General features: G+C 46.8%; 1 protein-coding gene across 4 annotated transcripts in view; it reads right to left on the minus strand.

Annotated features, from left to right (window-relative positions):
• The window catches only part of RSRC2 (arginine and serine rich coiled-coil 2), a 373,088-nt gene that overhangs the window by 69,935 nt on the left and 276,717 nt on the right, over positions 1 to 26,436 (minus strand). For 3 of the 4 annotated variants that reach the window (XM_069619623.1, XM_069619625.1, XM_069619626.1), the window contains one exon: positions 14,388 to 14,614. In XM_069619623.1, coding sequence (XP_069475724.1) covers positions 14,388 to 14,614 — 227 coding nt within the window. The remainder of the gene's footprint in view (positions 1 to 14,387; positions 14,615 to 26,436) is intronic. The other variant, XM_069619624.1, reaches the window with a different exon arrangement.

Consider the following 26,436-nt stretch of genomic DNA (forward strand, 5'->3'; position numbering starts at 1 on the left):
CATGTGTTTGCAGTTGCGGTGAGGGGAAAGTGCGTGCGGTTTGATTGGCGAGAAATGGTTATGTGGGTTTTTAGGTGCATTAGGTATGCAGAGATATGAAGTTGGGTTAGTAGGTTGTATGTCCTGGTTCTAGCCGCTCGTTTTATATTTACGTAGCATTCCTGTGAGTATGCTTAGTAGCTGGTTATGTTTCTTGGCCATCTAACCAATAGGTTAGAAGTCATGGTGCGATCCTGGTTGTGTTTTGTGGATCTTAGGTTGGAGGGGCTGGTTAAGTCTAGTTCCCCCTCCCCCTGGTGTTCGTGCTCTGGATTGGCTGCCCCCAATGACCTCACTGTCTGTATTGATGGTGGTCTGCTGGGCTTGGGCGTGATTGGGGCCAGGGTACTATGGATGAATCGTCCTTGACCTTCCGTCTCAGTCTAACTATGTAATCAGTCAATGGTGTCCTGTTATGGCTAACTCTCCGTTTGTGGTTTGATACGTCGTAGAGTGTCTTGTTTGTAGTTGATAGATTGTTGGGATCCGGATCAGTGTCTTCACTCATCATTGTTACCAGGTATGTGTGTGCCCCTTTGGGCTTTCTTGTAGTTAATGCGGTCAAGAGTCACGATTTGAGCAGTTTCCTGAATACTAGATGGTTTCTTGTGTTGCGTATATTCTTCGGTTATTCGTTACCCATTTTTGTTGCAAAGTGAGAGAAAACTCAGAGGATCCACTTTCTCTTGTAGGGTTTTGGTTCCAGGCGAATGTCGTTGCTTGATCCGAGCGTTCTTGTTGGGTGATGTGGGTGTAATTTGTCTCACAAATTCTACACCTTGGTTCTGGATTGCTCTGTGCGTGACGCACAACGATTTGAATTTGATTTGATGTTTTATTGATAGCCGAATGTGGATTCTCTTGTGTTGGATTTGAAATGTTTCATCCATATAGTTTCTGTTCTGTTTGTTATAAAGTATTTGATGCACAGTAGGGCGGTGTCTATTATTCCCAATCCTTTTAGCCTCGTGATGAGTATGTCGTGGTTCACTGTGTCGACTGCCGCCAAGAGGTCTAGAAGTATCAAGGCCTTATTGTTGTCCGAGTCTGCGTTTGCTTTTAGGTCATCCCATATTTAGAGGAGAGCTGATTCTGTTCCTCTCATTGGTCTGAAACCAACTTGCGCCTGGTCTAGTAGGCAGTGCTCTTCTATAAATTCTTGGGTTGTTTTGTATATGCAAGTTTCGAGCAGTTTAGCTGTATACGGGAAGTTCTGAAGTATGCTGATTTGAAGGATTGTGGCACTTTCCCTGAGATTGAAAGGTTGAGAACATTCCTGTGGTATTCCATCGGGGTTCCTTGTGCGAGGATTGATTTGTATGTGCGCGGTGGGCAAGGATCCTCAGGAGAACCAGTTTTGTTGCTTTGATTTACCAGTTTGACGAAAGTCTCAACTGATATTTCGGGGGAAGTTCCGTAGTTTGTTCAGGCGTTCCTTGTGAGGGTCGGTGGGATCCATAGTCCGATCACATGGTATCTTTTGTATGGCTTGTGGCTGGTGACGATTTTGTTTTTGAAGTGGTATGCTAGGTCATTGCACAATTTCATCGATGGTATTAGCGTGTTGTTGCAGCCTGTTGGATTTGTTTTATTTCATTTATGATTTTGAAGAGTTCTTTTTGGGTGTTTGGTGCTGTGAGGATTCGGTTGTATTTTATTTTTGCTTTTTGTAGGTGCGGATGTGTTGAAATTTAAATTGGTTTCCCGTGCCATTTGTGGTCCTCCATTCTAGTTCTCGGTTCTTTTTTTTCATGGCGCTCAGCAGCAGGGTGAACCATTTTGGTTGCTCTTTTACATGAGGGGGTGAAAGGTTTTTCTTTGGCGATTTTGTCGATCGTTGATGCGATCCAGTTGGGGAGTAGAACAACTTTTTTGCCTAGGTCAGCTTCTTCCACGATTGTTCTTGTGGTTTGCTGAGTTCCAGGAGTTCAATTAGGTTGGAGTTTATGGTTTTCCAATTCATTTTCATGGTCATCAGTAGTTTGTCTTGTCGCTTGGTTGTTGGGATGGTTAGTGTGATTACAAAGGGAATGATTAGGCTGTCGCTCCAGAGTATTTGAATTGGGGGTGCTGTGGTAATGAGTTCTTTTATTGGCGAAAATTGTGTTAAGTGTGTTCCCAGATGCATGGGTTGCTCCTTTGAGATTCATTGCTGCTAGTTGGCTGGTTACAGATTTTTGTATGGTTGTGGTTTCTTCATCGAACCAGATATTGAAATCTCGAAGGACGATCAGATGATTGTGCGCTATGGCTAGTGTTGAGATTGCTTCTGTAAAGGCACCCATGAAAGTTGCATCATATGTTGGCGGTCTGTATATCATTATGAATTTTAGGTTTGTTTTGGGGTTTACTGATAGGTGTAGGATAAGCATTTATCTATGCTTAACAGCTCTTCCAGTTTGATAGCCAGGTGTCCCCACCCCACCCTCTTTTGGTTTTTCTGTTTGCTTGGATGCATTTGAAGTTGGCAGGCAGTTATTGAGGGTGATCTTGTAACTGCCGTCTAGGCATGTTTCAGTTATAAAAAGGATGCCGATACCCCCACTACACAGTTGGCCGTATATTTTGGTGGCATGTTTGGACATCAACCTTGCGTCGATTAAATTGCAGTGGATCTTTTGGGTGTGGTTGTATTAATTGTACCTTGTTTTGGTTTATAAATGTTCAGTTGGGGTGTTTCTGTATGGACGTTGATTGGATTAAGATCAGTGACGGCTGCTTCTTCATTGAAGCGGTCTGCTAGATTGGTAGCTTGGCTGTTCAATTGTGGTCTCTCTAGGGTTGCCGATTGGTTGAAGATCAGCGGAAGCTTCTTCATTGAATCGGTCAGACAAGTTAGTAGTTGGGTTGTTTAATAGAACGTTGTCTTCTTGATTGGTCTGCTGTGGATATCTATAGTGCTCTTCTGTTCTTATGATGAATGGAGTGAGGGGGTTGTAGTCTTCCCACTCTCTTCTAGCGTACCCCCGTCTTTTTTCCGGTCATTTGGGGTGATTCTTCATTTGTCTCAAGGTATCTGTCATCGAGGTATCGAGACTCTGGTTCTCACAAAGTAAGGTGTAAGAGAACGGTTTTTCTCTAACAGGGTTTGTTCTGGTGGTAGCGTTGTTTGGAGGGATGTTTTCTGTATTCAATGTCGCCTCTACTGGGGACAGTTGGGTTTGTATGTCTGTGTTCACTGTTGCATGTACAGGCTATCTTTGACGGCGTCCATTTTTGTGTCGTGGCATTTTGGTTCTCGATTGTAGAATTAACAGGACAAGTGGTCGTCAGTAGTGTCTTGTGCTAGGAGAGTATTGGCGTTTCCTCTAATGATTTTATTAGGGTGCTGTCTGTCCTTTTGTTGGTGGGTTAGGTGTTTCCCTAACCTACGCACTGTCCAGGGGTAGTTGGGTGTTTGTCAGGTGGTATACTCAGTGGGGGGGGAGGGGAGGAGGTCCGGGGGGGGTAGTGTCGCTGGGGTGCTAGGCTAGTAGTAAAGGCCATCACAATGTGGATCAGGCCAGTGATGAGGATATTACCAAAGTGTGGTACTACACAGCCAGATTTGAAAGTCCTGTATAGTGGGCGTAAGGCCTACACCTAACAATGCAATTTGTGTACAAGACTAAACACTGCAAGAGCCTTGTTGGGGAGGAGCTAGCGCCTTGGCTAGTGCCTTCCTGCACCCCTCAAGTGCTTTACAATTAGGCAAGCCTTCTAAGCACTATAGCACTCAAAGCTTTTTTCATACAAATATAATCACATACAGGCACGGCCAGCCACTAAATGAAAATCGTATCAAATACAAGGTGCATACAACCATTATTTGAAAAATGTGTAAATGTTATTCTGTGTAATTGTACAATCATAAAGCAGGCTCTCAGCCAGCATGAATTCTCACGCCTTGAAAGACTTGTGTATAGACGCGTTATAAATGCCATATCATATCATGCAGCCTGTGCTAAAAGTAAACCGCAGGCATTGCGTGGGGCACGGCTAGCTCCAGCAGAGCACACAAAGTGGCCGAGCAGCTGTTTCTGAATCAAAAACCCATGCAGACTAAAGGATTCAATAAACGACAGAGTATTAGGAATTAGAATTACTGGTCCAGATAAAAGCAGAATATTAGTGGTAGTGGAGAGTATGGTGGGAAGGTGCGTTTATATATGAATGATTATAATATAGAAAATGATGCTAAACAAGAGCTACAATGTATTCCTGCAGAGGCAGCAGTATGTTAAGTAGCTTGTAACCTGGTAATGCAACACTGGAGACTGCAGCATCCCTTTTAAGGAAGAACAACTGGTTTTGGATGAGCTCTGCCGGTATCCAGTGGGCAAGTTGAAGAGTATATAAAGGCGCCTGCTTGCCATTAGTCTGCAGGAGCCAGCCATGGAAAACAATGTTGGTCGGAGGGGTGGGGGCAGAGCACTTTGCCCCCTGCCCCTATCCTCATTTTCTGTAAAGATTAAAGTTAGTTAGCCTTGCAAGATAGACTCACGGCCTTAATTCCCTAGAGGGGTTGTTAGGCAACATTGTATGCAGTACCCTCTCGGACCACCCCATACAATTAGGACTACAAGTGCAAGTCAAACCAACCTTTGGTATAAGTCTGTACCACACAGTTTGTGCTAGCGAACTGAGCAGCCAGGCTCATCTCAAAAGCGAATGTGAGCAGTACAAGAGGTTACACAGAAAGCTTTCAATCATAGTGGTTCAGGTAGACACTTATACTCCAGGTTTCTTGGTAAAAACACTTATTAATTTATTACACAATCATTTAGAAAACATTTCACTAGAAGGAGGCAACTTAATATTATAAACCAATACACTTCAATACAAAACTAAGATTTTGAGACAGTTTGAGCTCCCCTGAAGTAGGAGCAAAAATAGCAGTTTGGTTACTTAGAAGTGGGCAAAAAGGACAAGCTAAGTAGAATAGACCACATATACTTGTTAGACAGTGCAAATATTTTCAGTTCACCAGAAGAGTTCAATTCAAGTCAATAGGCTTAGGCCAAAGTCAATGGGCTAGTGTTTTGGATAGGAAAGAGTAGTTCTGGTATCAAACGGTAAAGTCTTTGCAAATGCTCTCAGAAGTAGTTCAGGCGAAAAAGGATCATATGTTGGGTCACAAGTTGGTTAGGCCTGCAAGTTGGGAAAGTTTCACAAACTTTCACCACGAGAGTGGTGCTCAATCGGGTTGGCACAGTAACTTAGTATGAAGAAACAAATGCAGCTGAAGTTGTTGGTTCCTGGCAGTTCCTGCAGATCTCACTGTTCCTGAGCCTCAGTCGTGGGGACAAGAGGGAGGACATCAGGGGACTCGTCGAAAAAGCAAACAAGATGGAGTCACTTAGGTTCCAGTAGTTTTAGATTCAAGCACTCAAGCTGGTGTCCCTCTCCCTGGTTAATCCTAACCAGCCTTGAGAATTGTATCGAGGTGGCTTAGGGGTTGATTTGTCCCACCAACTCAAAGGAAGAAGTCGTCCTTGAAGGGGCTTCTCTGTTGAGATGAACTTGGCAAGTTGGACCTGCGGCAGGGCTTCACCAGGCAAACCAACGATCAAGGAGTTGCAGCAGCCGTCCTCTTCCAGCTCTTCTTCGGTTCTTTTGTTCCAGTGGTCAACTCCGCTTTCCAGTCCAAGAGACTCGCCTTTTAAACCGTTCTCTCACTTTCATTCCAGCCTAGCTGTCACTCATCCAGCAGAGTGGCTGTCCTTGCTGGACAGTCAGCCAGCCAATCACGCCAGAGTGCACTTGGGTCTCTTAAGAGACCAAGCAGAGGGAGTTTCGGGCACCTCCCTCACTTCTTACCCACCCCAGACACTCAAGACACCAGAGGCAGTCTTCACTCCCGAAGCCCGCCAAAGGCACACGAACAAAGGGACCAAACATGGTTTGGTGCGCAGAGACAAACACGAGAAGGACCTTTCCAAAATGAAACAGCAAAAACAGAAGACCGGGACCTGTTTCAAAAAGGGGCTTAAGGCGCCATATTGAAAAACATGGCTCCGGTTATTTTTAGCTACCGGTGTTCACGGTCAGGAAAAATCATGGTAGTTCGTTGTAAAACCACTGCCATCAGCCTTTTCAATAGTAAAGGGTAGCCTTTGACCGCTACATGAGTATTAAGACACAGTGGATACTATGTAAATCCTCCAGCACTCCATTGTAAGATGGTCTGTGCTGCGTCTATGATTTTGGAAAGACTAGTAAAGTCAATTTCACTTTTCATTTTCTGGGAAACAGTAGTTTATCCCAGAGAAGGCATTTAAACCTTTGGGAAGTCTAAAAGACATCCCTGTGTCACTACACTGAGGGTGCTGTGTAACACATGAGAAGATGATGCTTATGGAGTTCTCTAAAACTCCATAATCAAAATACACAAGTGTAAAACACATCAAAACACGAGAGTGGGGAAAAAAGGCTCACACTTTCCAGGTAAAAAATGAAGTCCTCAAAAATCCAGCAAAGTTGCTGGGGGTCTCTGAGGTGTAGGGAATTAGCACATTTATGAGAATTCTCCCTAACAGGGGTGCATTTACTCTGGTATGAGCGTGATCAGGGGTACCCCAATTTATTTAAGTGGCACCCCTGTAAGTTCTTGATCAAAAGGGCCGACCCCATCATTGTAACTCCTTGGAATGGGGCACCTGTTCTCCCTGCCATTCTTTTGAACTGTGTTCCCTCACCCTAGTTGTTGCCCATATTTCCCTTGCCCGTCAGCCCCAAAAGGGAACTCATTTTGACCACCACGCCAAATTGCTGTCCTCTCCTTCCTTGAGGCCCTTGGAATCCCTGCCCTGAAGGTGATGGCCCATAATAAAATCTCATCCCAGGCCTGTTCATGCACTCCCTTACGAAATGCCCCCATTTCCTGCAATACCAGCACTGTGATATTCCGAATGCCCTATGCTCCCAAAGCCTTTTGTTCTTCGAAATCCTCCTCTTCCCCTTGGTGCTCCTTCATACTGCAACTGTGGGTTGGGGTACTGCCCCCCCCTCACCCCGCACCATTGTCCTACCTCGTCCTCCTTCACCCCATAGTGCCGCAGTTGTGGCGTTCACAATTTGTTGAGTATCTCCTGTCTTCTTCCCCTGAGCCAGTGCCGTCACTGGTGCTTGAACGACAACCTAATTTAGTTTCTTTTCCACTAGTTTTGCCTTGTCCGTTTGCTGCTTCCGGGCTGTCTCCCTGTCCCGCTCCTTGATTCTCTTAGAATTGTGGACTATTATACTTTGTACTTCTGCCCACCCTCTGGCTTCAATTCCCACAATTTTATCCAGTGCCTTCTGGACCTCTTTTGGTAGTACCCTCATTACAATAAACTAGAACAATTTTACTGTCTAAACTCTCCACATTTCCTGTAACGTAAACCTAACTGGGTCCTCATCACCACCCATTGTGCACTGTATTAAAGAATTAAAGTCAGGGGTATCTGGGTACATTCTTCGTAGGGCAGCCCATACCCTTGCCCTTAGCTCATCAAAGGCTGCTCCATCATGTTCATTATCTGCAAGACTTACCACAGCCCTTGCCCATATGTCACCAGCCTGGTCCCCAACTAGGGTGACCAGTAAGCTCTTTAAGTCTCCTAGTGCCAAGGCTACCCCTGCTGTTTGTTTTTCATATTCATAGATCCATTTACTAGCTCCGTCTATAAACTGGGGGTGAGCTTTAGTCAAATTATTTGTGTCCATGGCACATACTGCGTTATGCCTACTTCATTATGTATTGGAGGCATCTGCATATCTGTTTTCTTTTATAACTTTAATATTCTTCTGATCTTGAATGAACATGATTAAATGTGGTCTATTTCTTGGTCTGTCCCTCCTAACTGCCTCTTGTGGCAGGGACGGGTTTCTCGCCACTTCGTCTTTTTTATCACCTTGCCCTGCCTCTTCATTATTTCTACCACCTTGATCTTCCCCTCCATTTTCCCTTGCTTGTTCTACTTCTTGTCTAAGGACCGTCCATACCCTCTGCCCATCAATCTTTTCAACACAAACATTTCTTATTGCCCCAGGGTTGAATCTAAACAAAAAAAAATCTGACTACCAATCCCCCGTTTTCTATACCGGTACCCTTATTTCTGTTGATACTTCTTCAGGTTCTTGTAACCTGACCAACCTTTCCCGCAATGCTCTTAACTTGTTGTCTACGTCTACTCGTGGACCCTCTGGGTACACCAATGCTACAGGCATATTAGAGCTTGTGGATGGGTTATAATGGAGGTGCAAAAGTTCTTGAGTCCCCCCATCCGCCACCCCCCGCCTCCCAGTTGCTAATCCTGTTGACACACTCTCTACCTCTGGAGGCTTATAGACTGGGTTTTTATACCCTACTGCAGGTTTAAGCGTTATGGGGTACATCCCCTTAAATTGGATTTTTTTCACCTTCTTGATCTTCCATATCTTCAACTGATTGCCAGAGATCTAGAATCTCTTCTCTTTTTTGGGACTTGTTCCCTTCATATTTTGCTGCTACAAAGATGAACATTTTTTCTAGCATGTTTTGTTATGGGAGCCCTGCTCTGGCCAGGAGCAGGGCGCTCCCCCTTCCTTTGTTTCTACTATCCATTGTTTATTTATTCTGTCACAATACAGTGGCAGAAACCTATGCATGCGTTTTATTGGAGTTTTTTTCCTCCATAATGTTGTGAGCGTCCCTAATGCTCGACTTAAACCCTACTGCTATGCTTCAGGTTTTTTTAACAAAAAATACAGATTAACCCACTTTACACTTGGCGAGAGAACACACACACACACACACTTTTTCCTTCCTTCTGACCACAAAAGACAGTGAGAAAATATACAAAATCAGTCTTACATGCCAAGGTTCCCTTTCCATTATAAAAAGTAGAAAGAGAAATGTGACAATTTCAATACAAATCCCCCCCCCCCACTTATCCAATCTACGCCTTAACACATCACCTGAAATCCAATCTATTCTATCTATTCCTTATCACCAAAAGTCCTATGCCATACTACATCACCACGTCCTATTCCATTGACCTTGTGCATCATTCACATCACCCTAGTATCATTCACATCAACAAGGCTTCACCGGGCAAATCAACGGTGCAGGAGTTGCAGCAGGCGTCTCTTCCAAGTTCTTCTTCGGATTCCTTCGTCCAGTGGTCGACTGCCTTCCAAGACAAAAAGCCTTGGCTTTTATGCAGGTTTCTCCCATTCATTCCAGCCCAGCTGTCAATCACACAGCAGGGTGGCTGTCCTTGCCGGACAGCCAGCCGGCCAATCACCTTTGGGTGCATTCCTGTAACCAAGGAGATTGAGCACAGAGTTTTGGGCACAGAGTTTTGGGCACCTCCCGCACTTCTTGCCCCTGCCAGACATACTGCAGCCGGAGGGCCACTGCCACCAGCCATTGACTGTAGAAAGGGTAACAAATTTTACATGAGAAACTAGACAAAGGAGATACTAAGTAACCCCTCCAGCGCCCTATTGTAAGATAGTGTGTGCTGGTCTAGAAAGTTACAAAATGTCAGTAAGTCAATTTCACTGCTCTGCTCTTGGAAACAGTAGTTTAAAGGTATTTAAACTTTGGGAAATCTGAAAGACTTCCCTGTGGCACTGAAGGTGCTATGTGTCACAATGCAATAAAATGATGCCTATGGAGTTTGTCAGACTCCATAACCAATAGAAACACAGTCCAAATCACAATACAATTACATGAGAGGGTGAGAAAAAGGGCTCACTCTCTCCAGGTTACAAAATGTCCTGAAGTCCAGCAAAAGAGCTGGGGGTCTCTAAGGTAGAAGGGAATTAGCACATTTCTGAGAATTATCCCTAACAGTGACATAACACACAAGCTAATTAAGAACTTTTGTAACTGTTCACTCTGAGTTACAGTTACCAACCAACTTTCACAAATACTTACTTTTAAACACTCGTTATACTTTTCCAGACAGAATACTTTACTTATCCAGCCCTTCCCTATTCCATTGCATGAGTCCATTGAGAGGTAGAATAGGGACCCTAGTGGTCTAGGAGTCAGCTGCATGCAGGGTGAGATAGGCTTCTGTTGCAGGCAAAAGCCAGGGTTCCTGTGGAGGACTGTTTAAACAAGTAAGCAGTTCACTTTGAAGTTAGTTAAGGTCCAGGGACTTCAGAAAAGACACCCCAGGAGGATTCTAGCAGGGGCCTGGGTGCACTGGATGAGAGGACTCCCAATCAAAAGCACACCCCAAAGCTTTACAGAAATCAGACAGGCTTAAGGTAAGTAAATACCCCAGCCAACACAGTACCTTGCACGGAAGAAGAGTTGCAGCAAGAAGGCTTTAGGATCTGCAGCCAAAAGCCTGGTTGCCGAATGTATCATGAAGACCAAAGATAGGACCCTGGAAGGGCTTTTGCAGCAAGGATCAACTGGGAAGGGTCGAGGCAAAGGTTTGTTTTCACGGCTGGATACGGCTCCGGTTTGGACGCCCTTTTCAGGAGCTAGAAGACTGAATATGACGGATTTGATTTGTGTCGCTGATCTGGTTCATAACTCTAGTGAGGGGACTTCAAGGACTGGAATCACATCTCTGGAGGTCCAGCAGGCTGCCCACAAAGTTTCAGCAAGATTTGGAAGACCGTGCACCAACTGATGGCTCGAGGTATTAGGGTATTGCAGTCCTGCAAGGTCACAGCACGATGTGGGATGGCTCAAAATGCTGGTCTTGGGTCCAGTGGACTTCACCAGGCTCTGGATCATCATTTTCGTAGTTCACAGGTCAATGAAAGAAAGGGCTACTGCAGGCTGCAATTACACAGCCGGCTCTCCGGTCCCCGAAAATCGCCTTGCTGCTTTTTCTTCATCTTCCTCTTCAAATTCAGCTCGAGCGGTTGACTACGTCTTCAGCTTCGAGGATCGGACTTCTATGCAGAAACCCAGTCAATCGGACAGACTTGTGTTAGGAAGGAACTAGAGTCCTCCTGCACCCTCAATGGCTTTAGAATTAGGCAAGACTTCTTTTAGGCGCTATAAGGGACCAGGGGGGCAGGAGGGGCACTGGTAAGGCTCTCATGCAGATATATTCACATACACAGACATGGGCAGGAACTGAAGAAGGCAGCTATTATTTAAATATAAAGCACAACTATCTATTAGCTGGATACATGTGTTATGTCAAGATCCTATGCATTGTAAAATCTTAGTAAGGTAGATGCAAAACTCAATGTGCCTTGTGCTAAATATGAACGACAGGCTTCTGTGGTGTTCGCTAGCACTGGCAGAGCACACGCGACGCACCAGCCGTCTACTGTCCATGCAGGCTAAAAAAAATGGGATTTGTATGTTCTGTACAACAAAATGCAGAAATTAGACATATTAAGAGTATTAAGGGCACAGGGGAACCTACAGGTCTCAGATAACATGAGTAGAATGAGTGGAATATGGATAGAATTCATGAAAATTGTTTATAAGGTTTAGGTTTTCCTGGGGCTAGGCCTCAAGGTTTGTAAAAAAAAGTCTGCAGAGCTGCAGTGTGTTTCTCTATAAGGTAGCAAAATGTAGAGCAGCATGTTCTGACAGAAACTGCTTACAATGAAGAAACGAAGGCCTTGGAGCAACCCTTTTATGGAAGGAGGATGGATTGGGATGAAGCCGTAGCCCGTAACCAGTGACGCTACTACAGCAAGAACGGACTATATAAACTCCTGTGTGGGCCCACTGTGGCAGGAGAAAGGAACGGAGGGACAGGAGAAGAACGTTCAGGCAGCAGAGTCCTTTGCTACCATCCTCATTTTGTAAGATTAAAGTTATTCTTAAAAGATAGACTTGGCCTCATTTCCCTAGAGGGGTGCATTTAATCTGGTGTGAGCGTAATTGGGGACACCCTTACACTTGCAATATTCAAGCTTGTGGGGTTGGCAGTCCTTTTAGGACTGTTGTCCCTGTAACAGATGTGTTAATTAGAATGAGACGAGAGGATACATTGGCTCTCCCCAGCACTCCACATAAGGTGAGTGTTAGGGAGAATTCTTATAAATGTGCTAATTTCCTTCACCTTAGAGACCCCCAGCAACTTTGCTGGATTTCTGAGGACTTGATTTTTTTTTTACCTGGAAAGAGTGTGAGCCTTTTTTCCCCACTCATGTGTTTTGATATGCATTTTACACGTGTGTTCTTTGATTATGGAGTTTTAGAGAACTTAAAAGGCGAGTCTCTTGGACTGGAAAGCAGAGTCAACCACTGGAACGAAAGAACCGAAGAAGAGCTGGAAGAGGACAGCTGCTGCAACTCCTGGACCGTTGGTTTGCCCGGTGAAGCACTGCCTCAGGTCCGAATTGCCAAGTTCATCTCGACAGAGTAGCCCCTTCAAGGACGACTTCTTGCTTTGAGTTGGTAGGACCAATTAACTCGTAAGCCACCTGGATACCATTCTCAAGGCTGGTTAGGATTAACCAGGCAGAGGGACACCAGCTTGTGTGCTTGAATCTACAGCTACTGGAACCGAAGTGACTCCATCTTAGTTGCTTTTTTAGAGGAATCCCCCGACGTCCTCCCTCTTGTCCCCAACGACAGGCTCAGGAACAGTGATATCTGCAGGAACTTCCAGGAACCAATGACTTCAGCTACGTTTGATTCTGCATACAAAAGTACTGTGGCAACCCAATTGAGAGAACACCACTCTCGCAGTGAAAGTTTGTGAAACTTTCCCAACTTGCAGGCCTAATCAGCTTGTGACCCAACATATGATCCTTTTTCGCCTAAATTAAATTACTTCTGAGAACTTTCGCAAAGACTTTACCGTTTGATACCAGAACCGCTCGTTCCTATCCAAAACACTAGCCCATTGACTTTGGCCTCGGCCTATTGACTTGAATTGAACTCTTCTAGTGAACTGAAACTATTTGCACTAACAAGTATACGTGATCTATTCTACTTACCTTGTCCTTTTTGCCCACTTCTAAGTTACTAAACTGCTATTTTGCTCCTACTTCAGGGGAGCTCAAACTGTCTCAAAATCTTAGTTTTGTATTGAAGTGTATTGGTTTATAATATTAAGTTGCCTCCTTCTAGTGAAATGTTTTCTAAATGATTGTGTAATAAATTAATAAGTGTGTTTACCAAGAAACCGTGAGTATAAGTGTCTACTTGAACCACTGTGATTGAAAGACCTGTGTGTAACTTGTACTGTTCACATTCCCTCTTGAGATCAGCCTGGCTGCTCAGCTTGCTACCACAGACTGTGTGGTACAGACTTATACCAAAGGTTGGTTTGACTTACACTTGTAGTCCTAATTGTATGTGGTGGTCCCAGAGGGTACTACATGCAATTTTGCCTAATACTGGTCTCACCAAAAAATAGTTTAGAGAGGATAAACTATCCTTTCCATCCTTGGGAACTGTAGTTCTGACAAGGTTAGTCAGGGAAAGTTAAAAGGGGAGCCCAAGGGGACCATGTGTTAGGTCACCCTCTAGCCTGGCTAGAAAAACAACCAATTATGACTTGGCTTTCTTGATCTGGTTGTACTATGTATCTCTAACTATCACTTGTCACTATAGGTGGTGGTTTCACACAAAAATTCTAAAGCACAAATTATCTTTGTATTAATGAAATTGTGTTTTCTCATTCAGTTGTATATGAAAAATCTATGCAAAAAACTTAAATGCATGACTACAAAATGCATGAACAGCTAAATAAATGAAAGCTGTACCTGGTTTCAAATTTTGTCTGTATTATTTAAATGTGTGTTATATGACAGAACAAATTTTGGGACTACAGTAATTAGTAAGCAGACCACGAAAATACAGTGATCAGGACAACCCCCTTGTGTACCAAGGGGCAACCCAGCAACAATAGGCAATTTATGCCAGAAGTGGTCAAAGAGGATAAAATGAAAAAGGCACTATGACTAAGAGTCTTAAAAATTTCACCCATAGAAAGAGCAAGAGGATTTGAGTGTACCATTGAGGTACAGGGGAAAAGAATCCATCGGTAAAGCAAAAGGTTCTGGGAGGGTTGACAGGTCAGGAGGATTTATCATTGCAATGAAAACCTTACCTAACAAAGGAAAAGGAGTTATATCTCTTAACTGTGCCTAGTTCAATGTAATGATTGCAACTTTGTTTGTACTAGTATGAGGGGTGAGAAGGCACGTTATTGAGAGTGCTATGTGTGTGCTTAACTGAACCCTTCACCACTCTCCCACCCTCCTAAGTCAAAGTCTTCCCGTTCAGTCACAATACCCAGTTAAAATGTAGGTAGACATTAGGGTTTGCCTGATCATCAGAATAGGATGGCTGCTCAGAATCTGTCACAGGGTGGATTCTGAAAATTCATTAGCACAGTACATTACATCTTAATAGTTATTCAGACAATGCAGCGAAAGCAATGCATAAAAATTCTTACCCCTTCTTTTTTGCCTTGCCAAAGCATTTTCCGCTTCTTTTCTTGCTCTGCAAATCTCATGGGGTTCACTGCTGCTGGGTTGTAATAACTGGGCACCGCTATCCCAGTCTCTGCCAAAGCCTTTGCTTGAAGTGCTGCCATTTGGGCAGCCATTGCTATTTGAGGCGTGACTTGTGTTCCAGAGGCTAACAGGGCAGCAACATTGAGGGCCGTCCCTCCACCGGCTGCTGGTGAAAGAAATCAAACAATTAGAAATGCATTTTTTAAAATATGAACATAGCTGTAATGTTATGCTGATTTCTTGGGCAGCATTATTTTAAATCACCTTAAGGGTTTAAGGTAATAGTGCACTCGCACATACAGTCTAACATTTGAGATGACTCACACCAGCCCAAGTGTCAGGAGCAGGCATTATCTTACCAAGTTGTAAGGCAGTTTTTGTACCACCCTCTGTTACAATTACTCACCCCAGGGGAAAGATGACGCCAGACAAGAAAAGGGAAGCAAACCGCTCTCAAAGTAAGTAATGTGGATAGAGCTACAAGGCTAAACTCGCAGGTGGGGTTAGTAGGCTGACACAAAGGCACAATTGGTCCACACCAGACACTTAACCAAACTCTATGAAATCCTAGCAAACACGCCATATAGTTATAATTAAAATAAATACTTAATAAAGTCACACATATAGGACTATCTGATCAAATAAGTACTGATAATACAAAAAGAAAAAAAGTGTTAAAGATTACTTTTCACTGCTTTCCTAGCATAGGCATCTATGGGAGATACTTTTTTTGGTATAGGTTTCTCTCTGATCTGATTATTTGGAGGAAGGTAAAGCTGAGGGCTTTAACTTCCCTTGTTTGTTTGCTTACTTCTATGGGGAAACAGATTAGTCCACAAGACTATCAGTACTGGGAGACTTGGTTTCCCTTCATGTACATGGAAATCTGCACACTTTGCCGTAAAGTGAAGTATGGGTAAGATATGGAACAAGTTACTTACTTGTAACTGTTGTACCCCAGCATGGGTCTGGCATGGGTTCACATGCTCATGAATATTCCCCATCAGGCTGGGAATCCTCTGTAAAAGAAAAGATCAGTTTCATTTCTAGTCTTTCTCCTATAAACCAATCACTGAGCAATGGGTCATACTGCCCCCAGCCAATGACTGCCCTCAACCTAAGCCCCTCCCTCTGGCAGCCATCTTCAGATTTGTAACACTTAAGTTGCAGTAGGACCAATAGAAGAGCCGCAGGCGGGAGGTTTCGCATGTGAATCCATGCCAGACCCATGCTGGAGAACAACAGTTACAGGTAAGAAACCTGTTCCTTCTCCACCATGGAGTCTGGCATGGATTCACATGCTCATGAATAAAGAATACATAGCAGTAAACATGCACAAACACGGGGGGGTGGCAAGGCTCAACAGAAGCAATCTCTTACCTCCCCACCAGGCTCACCTTCAAGCGAACAGGTTGCACAGCACTGCTTGGCTGACTCTGGACTCCACCCCTGGAATCCCTATCCACGCAGTAGAATCTCGTGAAGGTGTGCCTAGACCTCCACATAGCAGCCCTGTAGATGTCCAGCAGGGGCACACCAGACAAATGCTGTAGGAGCAGCAATCGCCCTGGTGGAATGGGCTCTCGGACTGCCAAGCAATCGTCGGTTTGCCAACCAGTGACAGTGGGTGATACAGCCGGAGAGCCACCTGGAAATGTAAGTCTTGGACAGGGCCTTCCCGTGGTGCACAGGACCAAATTGCACAAAAAGCTGATAAGTTTCACGGAAACTCTTTGTGCGGGCCACATAAAACATCAGCGCTCTAGCCACATCCAGCAAGTGCAAAGTATTTTCAGCTGGTGACGAAGGTGCCGGGAGGGAAAAAAACAGGCAACACCAAGGGTTTGTTTAGATGAAAGTCCGACGGAACCCTGGGCATGAAAGAGGGGTGCGTCTGCAGCACCACCCTCGTCTCGTGGAAAGTAAGGTGGTTTATAGGATAGAGCCTGGATCTCACCCACACATCGTGCAGAGGTGATGGGTGTGAGGAAAGCAGTCTTCCACGACAAACCTGAGTGGGACAGACTGCATAGGTTCGAACGGTGCGCCCATGAGCCTAGTCAGTGCCACATTGAGCAACCACACCAGGGCTGGAGCCTTCACCAACGGGAACAAACTTAATAGTCCCTTGAGGAATTCCTTGACTAACCGGTGGGACCACAAGGAGGATTGTCCTGGGGATATGGTGTAGCGGGAGGTAGCCGCCAGATGAACCTTTATGAAGGCGTGCGCCAGCCCAGATTTAACCAATGACAACAAATATTTAAGTACTTGAGGGGCCTTGACCATCAGAGGATTGATCTTCTGGGAACGGCACCAAATTGCGAATCTCTTCCATTTGAGACTGTAGCATTTCAAAGTAGAGGACGCCCAGGCCTTGGCGAGTACTTCCTTGCAGTCCGCTGAACGATCATAACCCCCGAATTCTAATGCTGCAGGCGCCAGGCCTTCAGGTTCAGCGATCCTGGCTCGTGGTGCAGAATTGCGCCTCCTTCCCTGGCGATAAGCTCCGTGACCACTGGCAGCTTGACTGGAGGGGACGCCGACATGCTGAGAAGGTCCGGGTACCAGATCTGCCTCGGCCACGCTGGTGCGACAAGGATCATTCTGCACTGGCACCGTCTGAGTTGATTGAGGACTCCAAGAAGCAACAGAGGGAATGCATAAGAAACAGGCTGTCTCAGGGGAAAGAAAGCGTCGCCCATGCTCCCCGGCTGGGGAAACCTGCTGGCGAACCTCCGGCTTTTGGTGTTCGTCGCCACAAACGGATCGAACTGGGATTACTGCATTTGTCAAAAAGGTGGTCCACTTGGTCTTGCCGAAGCCCCCACTCGTGGCAAGAGCGTAGCTCCCTGCTGATAGCGTCTGCGACTGTGCTCTTTACTCCTGCCAGATGAAATGGAATGAGGAACATCCCCTGGCCGAAGGCCCAGTGCCACAAGTCCTGCGCCTCCCGATGCCCCTGTGTTTCCAGATGAAAAACAGTGTGGTGGTATTGTCTGTAAAGACCCTCTCCACCTTGCCCTTGAGGAACAGCATAAACTACTTGAGGGCCTAAAACACTGCCCATAGTTCCAGTACGTTTATGTGTAGCGTCTTCTCTTCCGGCAGCCACAGTCCTCTGGCGTGAAGGCAGCCGGTGTGGGCTATCCAACCTTTCAGAGACGCATCCTTCATGATCGTCTCCTGGTACGGGGGGCTATGGAAATCCATGCCTCTGATGATATTGGAGAGCACGCCCCCCGACCATCTGATCGCTTGTCCAGCGCAATCCTGTCCAGGAAGCTTCCGGACACCTGGACCCAGCGGGCGTCGAGCAACACCTGTAGACCTGCACCCGTAACTGGAAGAGCCGAATCAGGTGGATGTACAACAACATCATGCCCAGCAGCAACTTGATGGCACTCACTGAGGCAATCTTCAGTGCCAACAGCTGTTGCACCGTGCCCAAGATGGCAGATATCCTTTACACCGATGGTGATGCCAGGCACAACACTGTGTTGAGCTTGAATCCCAGGAACAGAGCGTCCTGCGTCGTTAAGCAGGACTTTGCATAGTTCACCAAGAACCCAGATCCGCCAGCAGACAGACTGGCCGCTCCATGTGTTCGACAGCGGTGTCCCTTGACTTGGCCCGGATGAGGCCTACCATCCAGGTAGGGGTAAACGTGGATCCCTTGCAGTCGCAGATGGGCCGCCTCTGGCGCCAAGCACTTGGTGAAGACATTGGGCGCAGACTTCAGCCTGAATGGAAGGGACTTTAACTAATAAAGCTTCCCTTGAACAACGAAGCGCAGACAATTGCGATGTTCTTTGTGTATGGGGATGTGGAAGTACGCATCCTCCAGATCCAATGACAAAGCCCCCCTCCTCCAGCTGGCTCAGCAGATGCTGCAGGGTGACCATGAGGAACCTCTGGGACTTGATGTATTTGTTGAGCCGTCGTTATGTCGAGAATGGGCCCCCGGTCTTTTCTTACGAGGAAGTACCTTGAGTATACTCTAGAGCCACGGAGTCGCCGTGGAACCAGCTGTATCGCCCCCTTTCGTAACATGGCCAGAACTTCCAGCAGCAGCTGAGGGATGTGGTTTTCCAGCCAGGCCACCGGTGGTATTAGCGGACACTTTCGTTGAAATTCTAAGGTGTGTCCGGGGGCGAGAGCGTCCAGCACCCATCTGTCGGTGGAGATGGTCTCCCACACACGGACGAAGTTGCCCCGCCGGACTCCCACTGAGGTAGGGGCCGACATCCTGGCCAGTTCTCACTTGTTTGGAGGTCAACATGCTGCCTTACGGTCCCCAACGACGCCCGCCCCCGAAGGCCTTGACGCAACCCCTGTTGCCTTCCTGGGTCGAGGCATGGGAGGGCTGGCGGTAGGAGGAAGCCCTTTTGAAGAGCAGATAGACTTTCCTAAGGGACGAAAGGACAGTCGTTGCTGTAGGGTGCCTAGGGCACGAGCCATCTCTGTGTCAGTCTTGATGGCCTGAAGGGATTCATCCACAGCCTTCCTGAACAGGTTGTCCCCGTCAAAGGCCATGTCCAAAACCCTTGCCTGGACCTCATGTCTAAAGTTGGTGGCCTTGACTCCATTTCCTATCTGGCAGAAACAAGTGTCTGCGATGTCCAGGGCCACTATGATGTGAATGCCATCTCTCCTTCTTGAAGGATCGCCAAGGCCTCAACGCGCTAGTCATTGGGGAGGAAGTCCAGTAGCTGGGCCAGCTTAAACCAAAGCTCAGTCGTATCTGGCCACAATTGCAAGGGCGTTGGCAGCCTGGAGAGTCATCGCCGCTGAGTAGATAACCTTCCTACCCATCAGATCCAACTTCTTCACCTCGTTGTCCAGAGAGGTGGAGGAAGAGGAGGAAGCCGAGCCAGATGACTTCTTCCTGGCGGCCGCCGAGATCAGAGTCCGGCGAAGGTTGAGACGGTAAGCACTTGGGCGCAGAGTCCAGCACCCGGTACTTCTTCAACTGGTCTCTTTGCTGGTGCTGTAGCGGGGTTCTTCAGTAGAGTCAGCCCTTGCATCCCAAACATCGCTGAGGAGCGGTACCAAAAGGATTGTCTTCCTCTTCGCCTCGCAGCGCTGGTACAAGATGCCTTCCTTCTTTTCCTCTGGTGTGAGCTGAAAAGGCACTGATGATCGGGCAATCATTGCGTGGAAGGATCCTACTTGATCCGGCAGAGAAGCCCTGGGCGGAGGCGACTGGAGGTCCCCCATCCCGCCATCGCCATTCGTGCCTGTAGTCGCCGTGTAGGATTCGGTCTCGGTTGGGGGGGCAGGCGATGGGTGGCATGGAGGCGCAGGGTGCCTTGTCTTCTTGGCTGGCGGTTCCCCTGGTGTCAACGGGGCGGCCGGTACAAGAGTCGCAGGATGAGAGACCCTGTCGCTGTCTCCCCTGCCAAGGGATGAGTCTCCAGCATTTCCCTCGTCGCAGTCGCCCTCCAGGACAGTGGGCACAGAAGTTGTTTCAACCTCATCAGCTGAAGAAATGTCTGTACCTTGGAGGCCCCCCACACCCCCCCACCCCTTCTTCGGGTCCAGAGGGGTCGGTCTCAGACGGAGGTCCGGCATCCTCTTCTCTGGGGTTCTCAACGGGCCTGCTCGAAGCCTCCCTCCTGGGAGGAAGAGACACCCTGGCCATCGCTGGGGCACCTTGAGGGTCCGCTCCTACGGCCATCGAAAGCAAAGTCACCACTACATCGAGGGGGGGTGATGCTTCCGCCTGGTGCACTTGGGCCTTCACAGAAAGGCTGGTTACCTCGTCACGTTTGGCCTTGTCCTTCCAGGCTGTGTCAGACACCTTGTCCTGCTTGGCCTTCTCCGACACCCTTGTCAAAACTGGCCCTCTCCGTCGCAGGTGGGTCACACACTGCACCCTGCCTGGCCTTCTCCGGATTCACCCTCAATTTAGCTGGGGGAGTGGACTTCCTCTTGGATGACGATCCAGAGTGGTGGGCTGGAGACCGATGCAGATGACTATCACAACCTGACAGTCAAGTTACCCGCACAAGCGGCGACCCCGACGGAAGCAGCCTCACCGTGCTTGGCCCTGTGTTGGGCCCCCATGGGTGGGCCACCCTCAAAGGACTTAGCAACCCGCTCACCTTAGCCGGATCAGGGAGAGGCATGACCATGGGTGGCAAGCGGGGTAGAGGCCTTGGGCAAAAGCCACAGCAAAACTCACAATCCTCCTTATGGGTTGTGTGCAAGCAGTACAGGCACTGGGAACTCTTGACCATACACACATTCCGCAAATCGCAGTCAGCGCACAGTTTGACAAGGGAAGCGATGTCCTTCTCGTTCGATATGATCCATGCGGTGTAGGCCTGAAGAATCTTCTGGAAACCTCCAAGAAGAACAATCAACAAAAACAACCCTTGAGGGGCGCATGAAAAAAACGAAACAGGTCCCCGTTAGTCGGAAAGATGATCAATGAAGCACAGGGGCTTGATTGACCGAAAAAAAGAGGTTTAACTCTCAAAAAACAAAAAAACGCAGCAAAAAGCTTGAAGAGCAAAGCACGAGAACTCCCAACACTTGAACGTGCTGTAAAAATCTGAAGACGGCTGCCAGAAGAGGGGCTTATGTGGAGGGCAGCAATTGGCTGGGTGCCGTACGACACAGAGCTCAGTGATTAGTTTATAAGAGAAAGACAGTTTAGAAACAAAACTGAAACAGTTTTTTACCTAGGATTCCCAGCCTGACGACGGAATATTCATGAGCATGTGAATCCATGCCAGACCCAATGTTAAGAATTTGCAATTTTAGCAACAAAGCTACACTGACTAGGAAACAATGTGCCAAGATTAAGCTGGCAGCATCTGATATTTTTCTACTGTGTTTTAATTTTCTACGCATGCATTTTACTGCTGTGACAAACTACAATTTGGGAATGGTGCAGGTACCCTGGCATTTCATTTTAACAAAATCAATAAAATGATGTGGTTAATTCCATCTATGAACGGGTAATCTGCTAATCAGTAGTCTGATTTGCAGCACCTGCTCCAACAGTGGCACAGAGGTCACACGTGGCCATTTGACAACTGCAACGTCTCTGCAGCGTAGGGACTGCATTTAAGATGCGCAACTCTGTCCCAAAACCCTTTGTGTGTCTACCACCTGGTGGTAAAATAATCTTTCAAAATAAGCCAAGCCAGAGTTATAGGTTTGGTGGATGGTATTCTCAATTACAGCCACATCAATTTCATATCACGCGTGTCAGCCCTGTGAGGCTGTGCTCCTCTGTGGAAGGAAGTGTATTCTCCTCAAGCAGGCTGGACCTTGCACTACTTAGGATTGGGGGATGTTAGGGAGAATTCTCAGAAATGTGCTAATTCCCTTCCTACCTTAGAGAACCCCAGCTCCTTTGCTGGACGCGGACTTAATTTTTACCCTGGAGAGATTGAGACCTTTTTCCCCAGTCATGCATTTTTCGTTGATTTGAACTCTGTTTCTTTTGGTTTTGTAGTCTGAAACACTCCATCTTTTTACATTGTGACACACAGCACCTTCAGTGCAGAGGCACAGGGGAGTCCTTTGGATTTTCTAAAGGTTTAAATACCTTCTCTTGGATAAACTGCTTCCAAGAGCAGTTAAGTGAAATTGACTTTACTTACATTTGTATATTTTTAGATCCAGCACACACTATCTTACCATAGGGTGCTGGAGGGGTTACTTAGTATCCCCTTTGTCCATCTTCTCATGTAACATTTTTATGTTACCCTTTCTACAATTAATGGCTGGTGGCAGTGCTTTACTTTTCCTGCCATTGTGTGTTTTTACCGCGTGCTGCAGTTGTAGTTGCAGTGTAGCACCCATGGTTGCCCATTTTGTCAAAATGGCTGCATTTCTTGTTGGAAAGGTCATTCTTGAGAGTTACTCTGCGCGCCAAACCTGGTTTGGTCCCTTGTTCGTTTTGACTTTGGGCAGATTCACTGGTGAAGCCCACCTCTGGCCCAGCGTGCCTAGCAGGGCAGGAAGCGAGGGAGGTTCTCGAAACTCCCTGTGCTTAGACTCCTTAGTTACAGGAATGCACCCAAAGGTGATTGGCTGGCTGTCCTTTGAGGACAGTCACCCTGCTGAGTGACTGACAGCTAAACTGCAAATAGGATAGACTTGCATAAAAAGGCGAGGTCTTTAGCAAAGAAGGCAGAGTCGACCACTGGACAAAGGAATTTGAAGAAGAACTTTGAAGAGAAGCTTGCTGCAGCTCCTGGACCGTTGGTTTGCCCGGTGAAGCCCAGCTGCAGTGCCGAAGCTCTGAATTCCCCTAGACTAGAGAAGCCCTGCAAAGGACAACTTATCCCCTTGGGTTGGTGGGACCAATCTACCCCAAGACGAACCAGACTGGAAATCCTCTACTGGCAGTACTTCCATTGATGTTGCAGGAACAGAGTGCCAGGGGACAGGAACATCAGATTCGAGTGCATTGTTTTTAAGTCAGACCCGAGCTCCAGGAAGATCCTTCGGACTGTTGAAGCAGGACTAAACAAGCCTGAGCCACCTCAACCGAGTGCTGGACCCCAGAAGCAAGTAAAGCCCAGAAGGTATTGAGAACTACGGCGGAGCTATTCGCGAGAAGCTGAAACCGCGAAGTGCTGCTGATCTGAACTGTGTTCATTGCTGCCGCCGACCTTGGAATAGTTAGTGCAGGAGTCCCCAGACGTCCTCCCTCTTGTCCCCACGACTGAGGCCCAGGAACAACAGGATCTGCCATACTACAACAGGAAAAGAAGCCAGCTGAAACCAATTTCTTCAGACGCAAGGTACTGTAAACTAAGGGGTACTTACCTTGTTGTGTAGCTTGCTAGCTCTCAGTTGAGACCTGCATCTGCTGCCTTTTGCAGATTTGCATGCAGCTTTGCCCTTCACAAGCCTCCCAGCTTGTGGCCCAACAGTGATTTCTTTTGCACCAACAAAAAAAAACTAACATTGTGCAAGACTTTTTACTTAACTTCAAGAAGTGCCTCAGCTCCCCTAGACTTTGCTCAATTGGCATTGGCTGTCCTGGCTCCCAGAAAAACTCTAACCTCTGACTGTGTTTTGATCTGTCCCTCCAAAAAGTTACACATTCTTTACTTGTATAGCTGGGAAGGGCTTATTTACAGTGCATTGTGGGGGTTCAAAAGTGCTTACCCGTTTGAGAAGCAAGTTAACCATTGTTTCCTTCCATAACCTTTTCGTTTTTTACACCAAACTCGGTATTGCTCTAAATGTACCAGTGATATATCAATGTCCACAGTGTCCTAGTTATTGAAGTCACCTCATGGTGTAGGAAGTGACTGTATGACATCCCAAAAGGGCATCTACTGATATATTGAAACAAAGTGTATTTGGAAGTATATTTAAGTGTTACATCTTTGCTCCCTTCTAAAGACGGCTCATTTTAAAAGCGACTTAAAATAATAAATCATTTTTTAATCAAGAAACCTTGAATGTAAACGTTTTTTGGATACTTGTCACTGTGAAACTATGTTTTAATCCTACAGCTCACATTGTCCCCTCTTGAGTCACTCTACCAACTTGTGTAGTGCATGCTTATACCAAAGGTTGGTTAACTATTGCCAAGAGGACGAGGCTGGTGCAGTCTCCCACAGGGTACTGCATACAATCGTGCCTAACAGGGGGTTAGCTCTGTTATTTTGTAAGGGTAGGCAACACCCTTCCCAGAAGACACCCACTTCAGTGAAAGCAGGCCTGGAAACGTGAATAAAATAGCACACCCATTCACAAAAGGCTTGGCATCAGACCAGGGTGCTGCATTTCAAAGGGCTTTTGAAACTACTGAGAAGGTAAGGAGGGCAGGGATTAAGAGGTGGGAGCTCTGTACGGATGAAGGAAGATCCGGCCATATTTTTCCTTCCTGTCCACTCCACTTCCTTTAGCACAAAACACCCAGGCTATGAGGTCAGAAGAGCAGGGCTTGGGCCGCTAACGGATGTTAGCTTTTGCCCAATCAGCTGTGGACGTTTACATTTATAAGGCATCTCGCATCACTTTGATTCACTCTGGAACACCAGAGAAGGATCCATTGGACTTCTTTTGGGAGATCTTCACTTTCCAAAGCCCTCAACCACTGCAGTGGAGACAGGAGCAGTCCAAAGCAGAGCCAAGCTCTGACCCCCCCTAGCCAAATCCAGGGCACAATGAGGGGCAGGGGTGTGACATTTGCTGTTGACTGGACCTGCCATCCCGTATCAGAATCTCCCAGGGGGAGGGAGCAGACCCTCAAAGGACTCACTAAGTCTACATGCCGCTGGAATGGGTCTTCTAGCACCTGGAGGACCAGATCTGCTAAGGACCCAAATTCTGCAGCCTTGAAAAAGCGGTCAGACTGCTGTCGAAGCAGTGCTAGATGCAAGGGATCCCGCCAGTGCTACTTTCTGGAACTCCTGCAAAACTTTGAACAAGTGCCTGCATCTTGAGCCTGGTCAAAAATTACATTGTGCCCTTGGTGGTCCGCCACCTGCTGGCTCAAACTACCTGCTTGACACTGGGACCAGACTCCAGACGCTGGAGTGACATCCCGACTCGAACCTTGGGTTAAGCCATGTTAGACTAGATTTCTACACTCTGGCCTGGTGGACAGATGTGCAAGATGCCAACCTAGTTGGCGAACATGGAACACTCTGGGAGCTGTAGCCAAAAAAGTCCAGGTAGCATGGAGAACCGTCAAGGCCAAGTTTCAGGAAGGGTGAGTCTGGTAAAGGGTTCACAATTAGTCCAGACCATGAGCAATCAAGGATTATCCTTTGACAAGTTGTTCTAAAAATACTACATGTATGTCCCAAACAACACTATGAGAATGACTACACACAGGTAATATGATCACACAACACTAATAATAAAATACATATAAACAGCCCCAGTAGCCAGTGCAACAGAAGGGAGTAGTTGCTTACCTGTAACTCCATTTCTCCAGCGTTGGATTCACATGCTTTGAATATTCCCCGTCAGGCTGGGAACCTCAGTCTTTTTAAAATAGCGTTTTCCCTTGGAAAATTTCGACACTTAAGCGCCCCAAAAGGATGTCGATAGGACACTAAGGTACCACCCAATAGGACGTAGGGTATAAATAAACCTGCCCCCGCGGCTTCTCATATTTTAACCTCCAAAATAGAGGCACCAACTAGGTTTGCATGCAAGGGAGGCCGGCGGGCGCATGTGAATCCATGAAAGTTACCAACGTTGGCGTAATGGAGTTACAGGTAAGAAACTACTCCCTTCTCCAGCATTGGATCTTTCATGGATTCACATGCTTTGAATAGATTACATAGCAGTAGTCATCAGGCATGGGGCGTGTAATGCAAACCAATACATTAGGAAAGCAACACAGACCAGCAAAGACATTAGCAGTGGTAACATTGAAACAGATTCCCCAAGGCTATGGGGGCTTACCTTACTTAAACAGGTGTTGCAGGACTGCACGTCCCATCTGTACATCTGCACCATGCTGCTTTTCCAGGCAAGGATGCCGTGTAAATGTATGCGGCACTGACCAGGAGGCCGCCTGGCAGATGTCCATCAGCGGAATCCCCGACCATAATGGCGCGGATGACGCGGTGGATCTAGTCGAGTGCGCCTTCGAGCGCCTCTCCAAAGGCTTTGCCGCCGTAGAGTGACAGAGGAAATAGCCGAGGAGACCCAGTGAGACAGTCCTTGTTTAGAGATTGCTCTTCCCTTGACTGAGGGTCCATAAGCCACAAACCGTTGTCTTCAATGTCTGAACTCCCGAGTACGACTCAGATAATGTCAATGTTTTTTTTACATCCAGCATATGAAGCGCCTTTTCCGTTGATGAGTAAGCAGAAGCGAAGAATGATGGCAGCGCAATAAAAGAGTTCATGAAAAGTAGCTGGCACCTTTGGAATAAAGTGCGGGTTAGTAGCCAACACCACCTTGTCTTTGAAGAAATGTAAGTACAGAGGATCAATCACTAGGGCTTGCAACACAGATATTCTTCTTGCCGAAGTAATGGCCACTAAA

Source organism: Ambystoma mexicanum, chromosome 10 (assembly GCF_040938575.1).
Source record: "Ambystoma mexicanum isolate Mex_15411 chromosome 10, UKY_AmexF1_1, whole genome shotgun sequence".
NCBI classification, from domain to species: Eukaryota; Metazoa; Chordata; class Amphibia; order Caudata; family Ambystomatidae; genus Ambystoma; species Ambystoma mexicanum.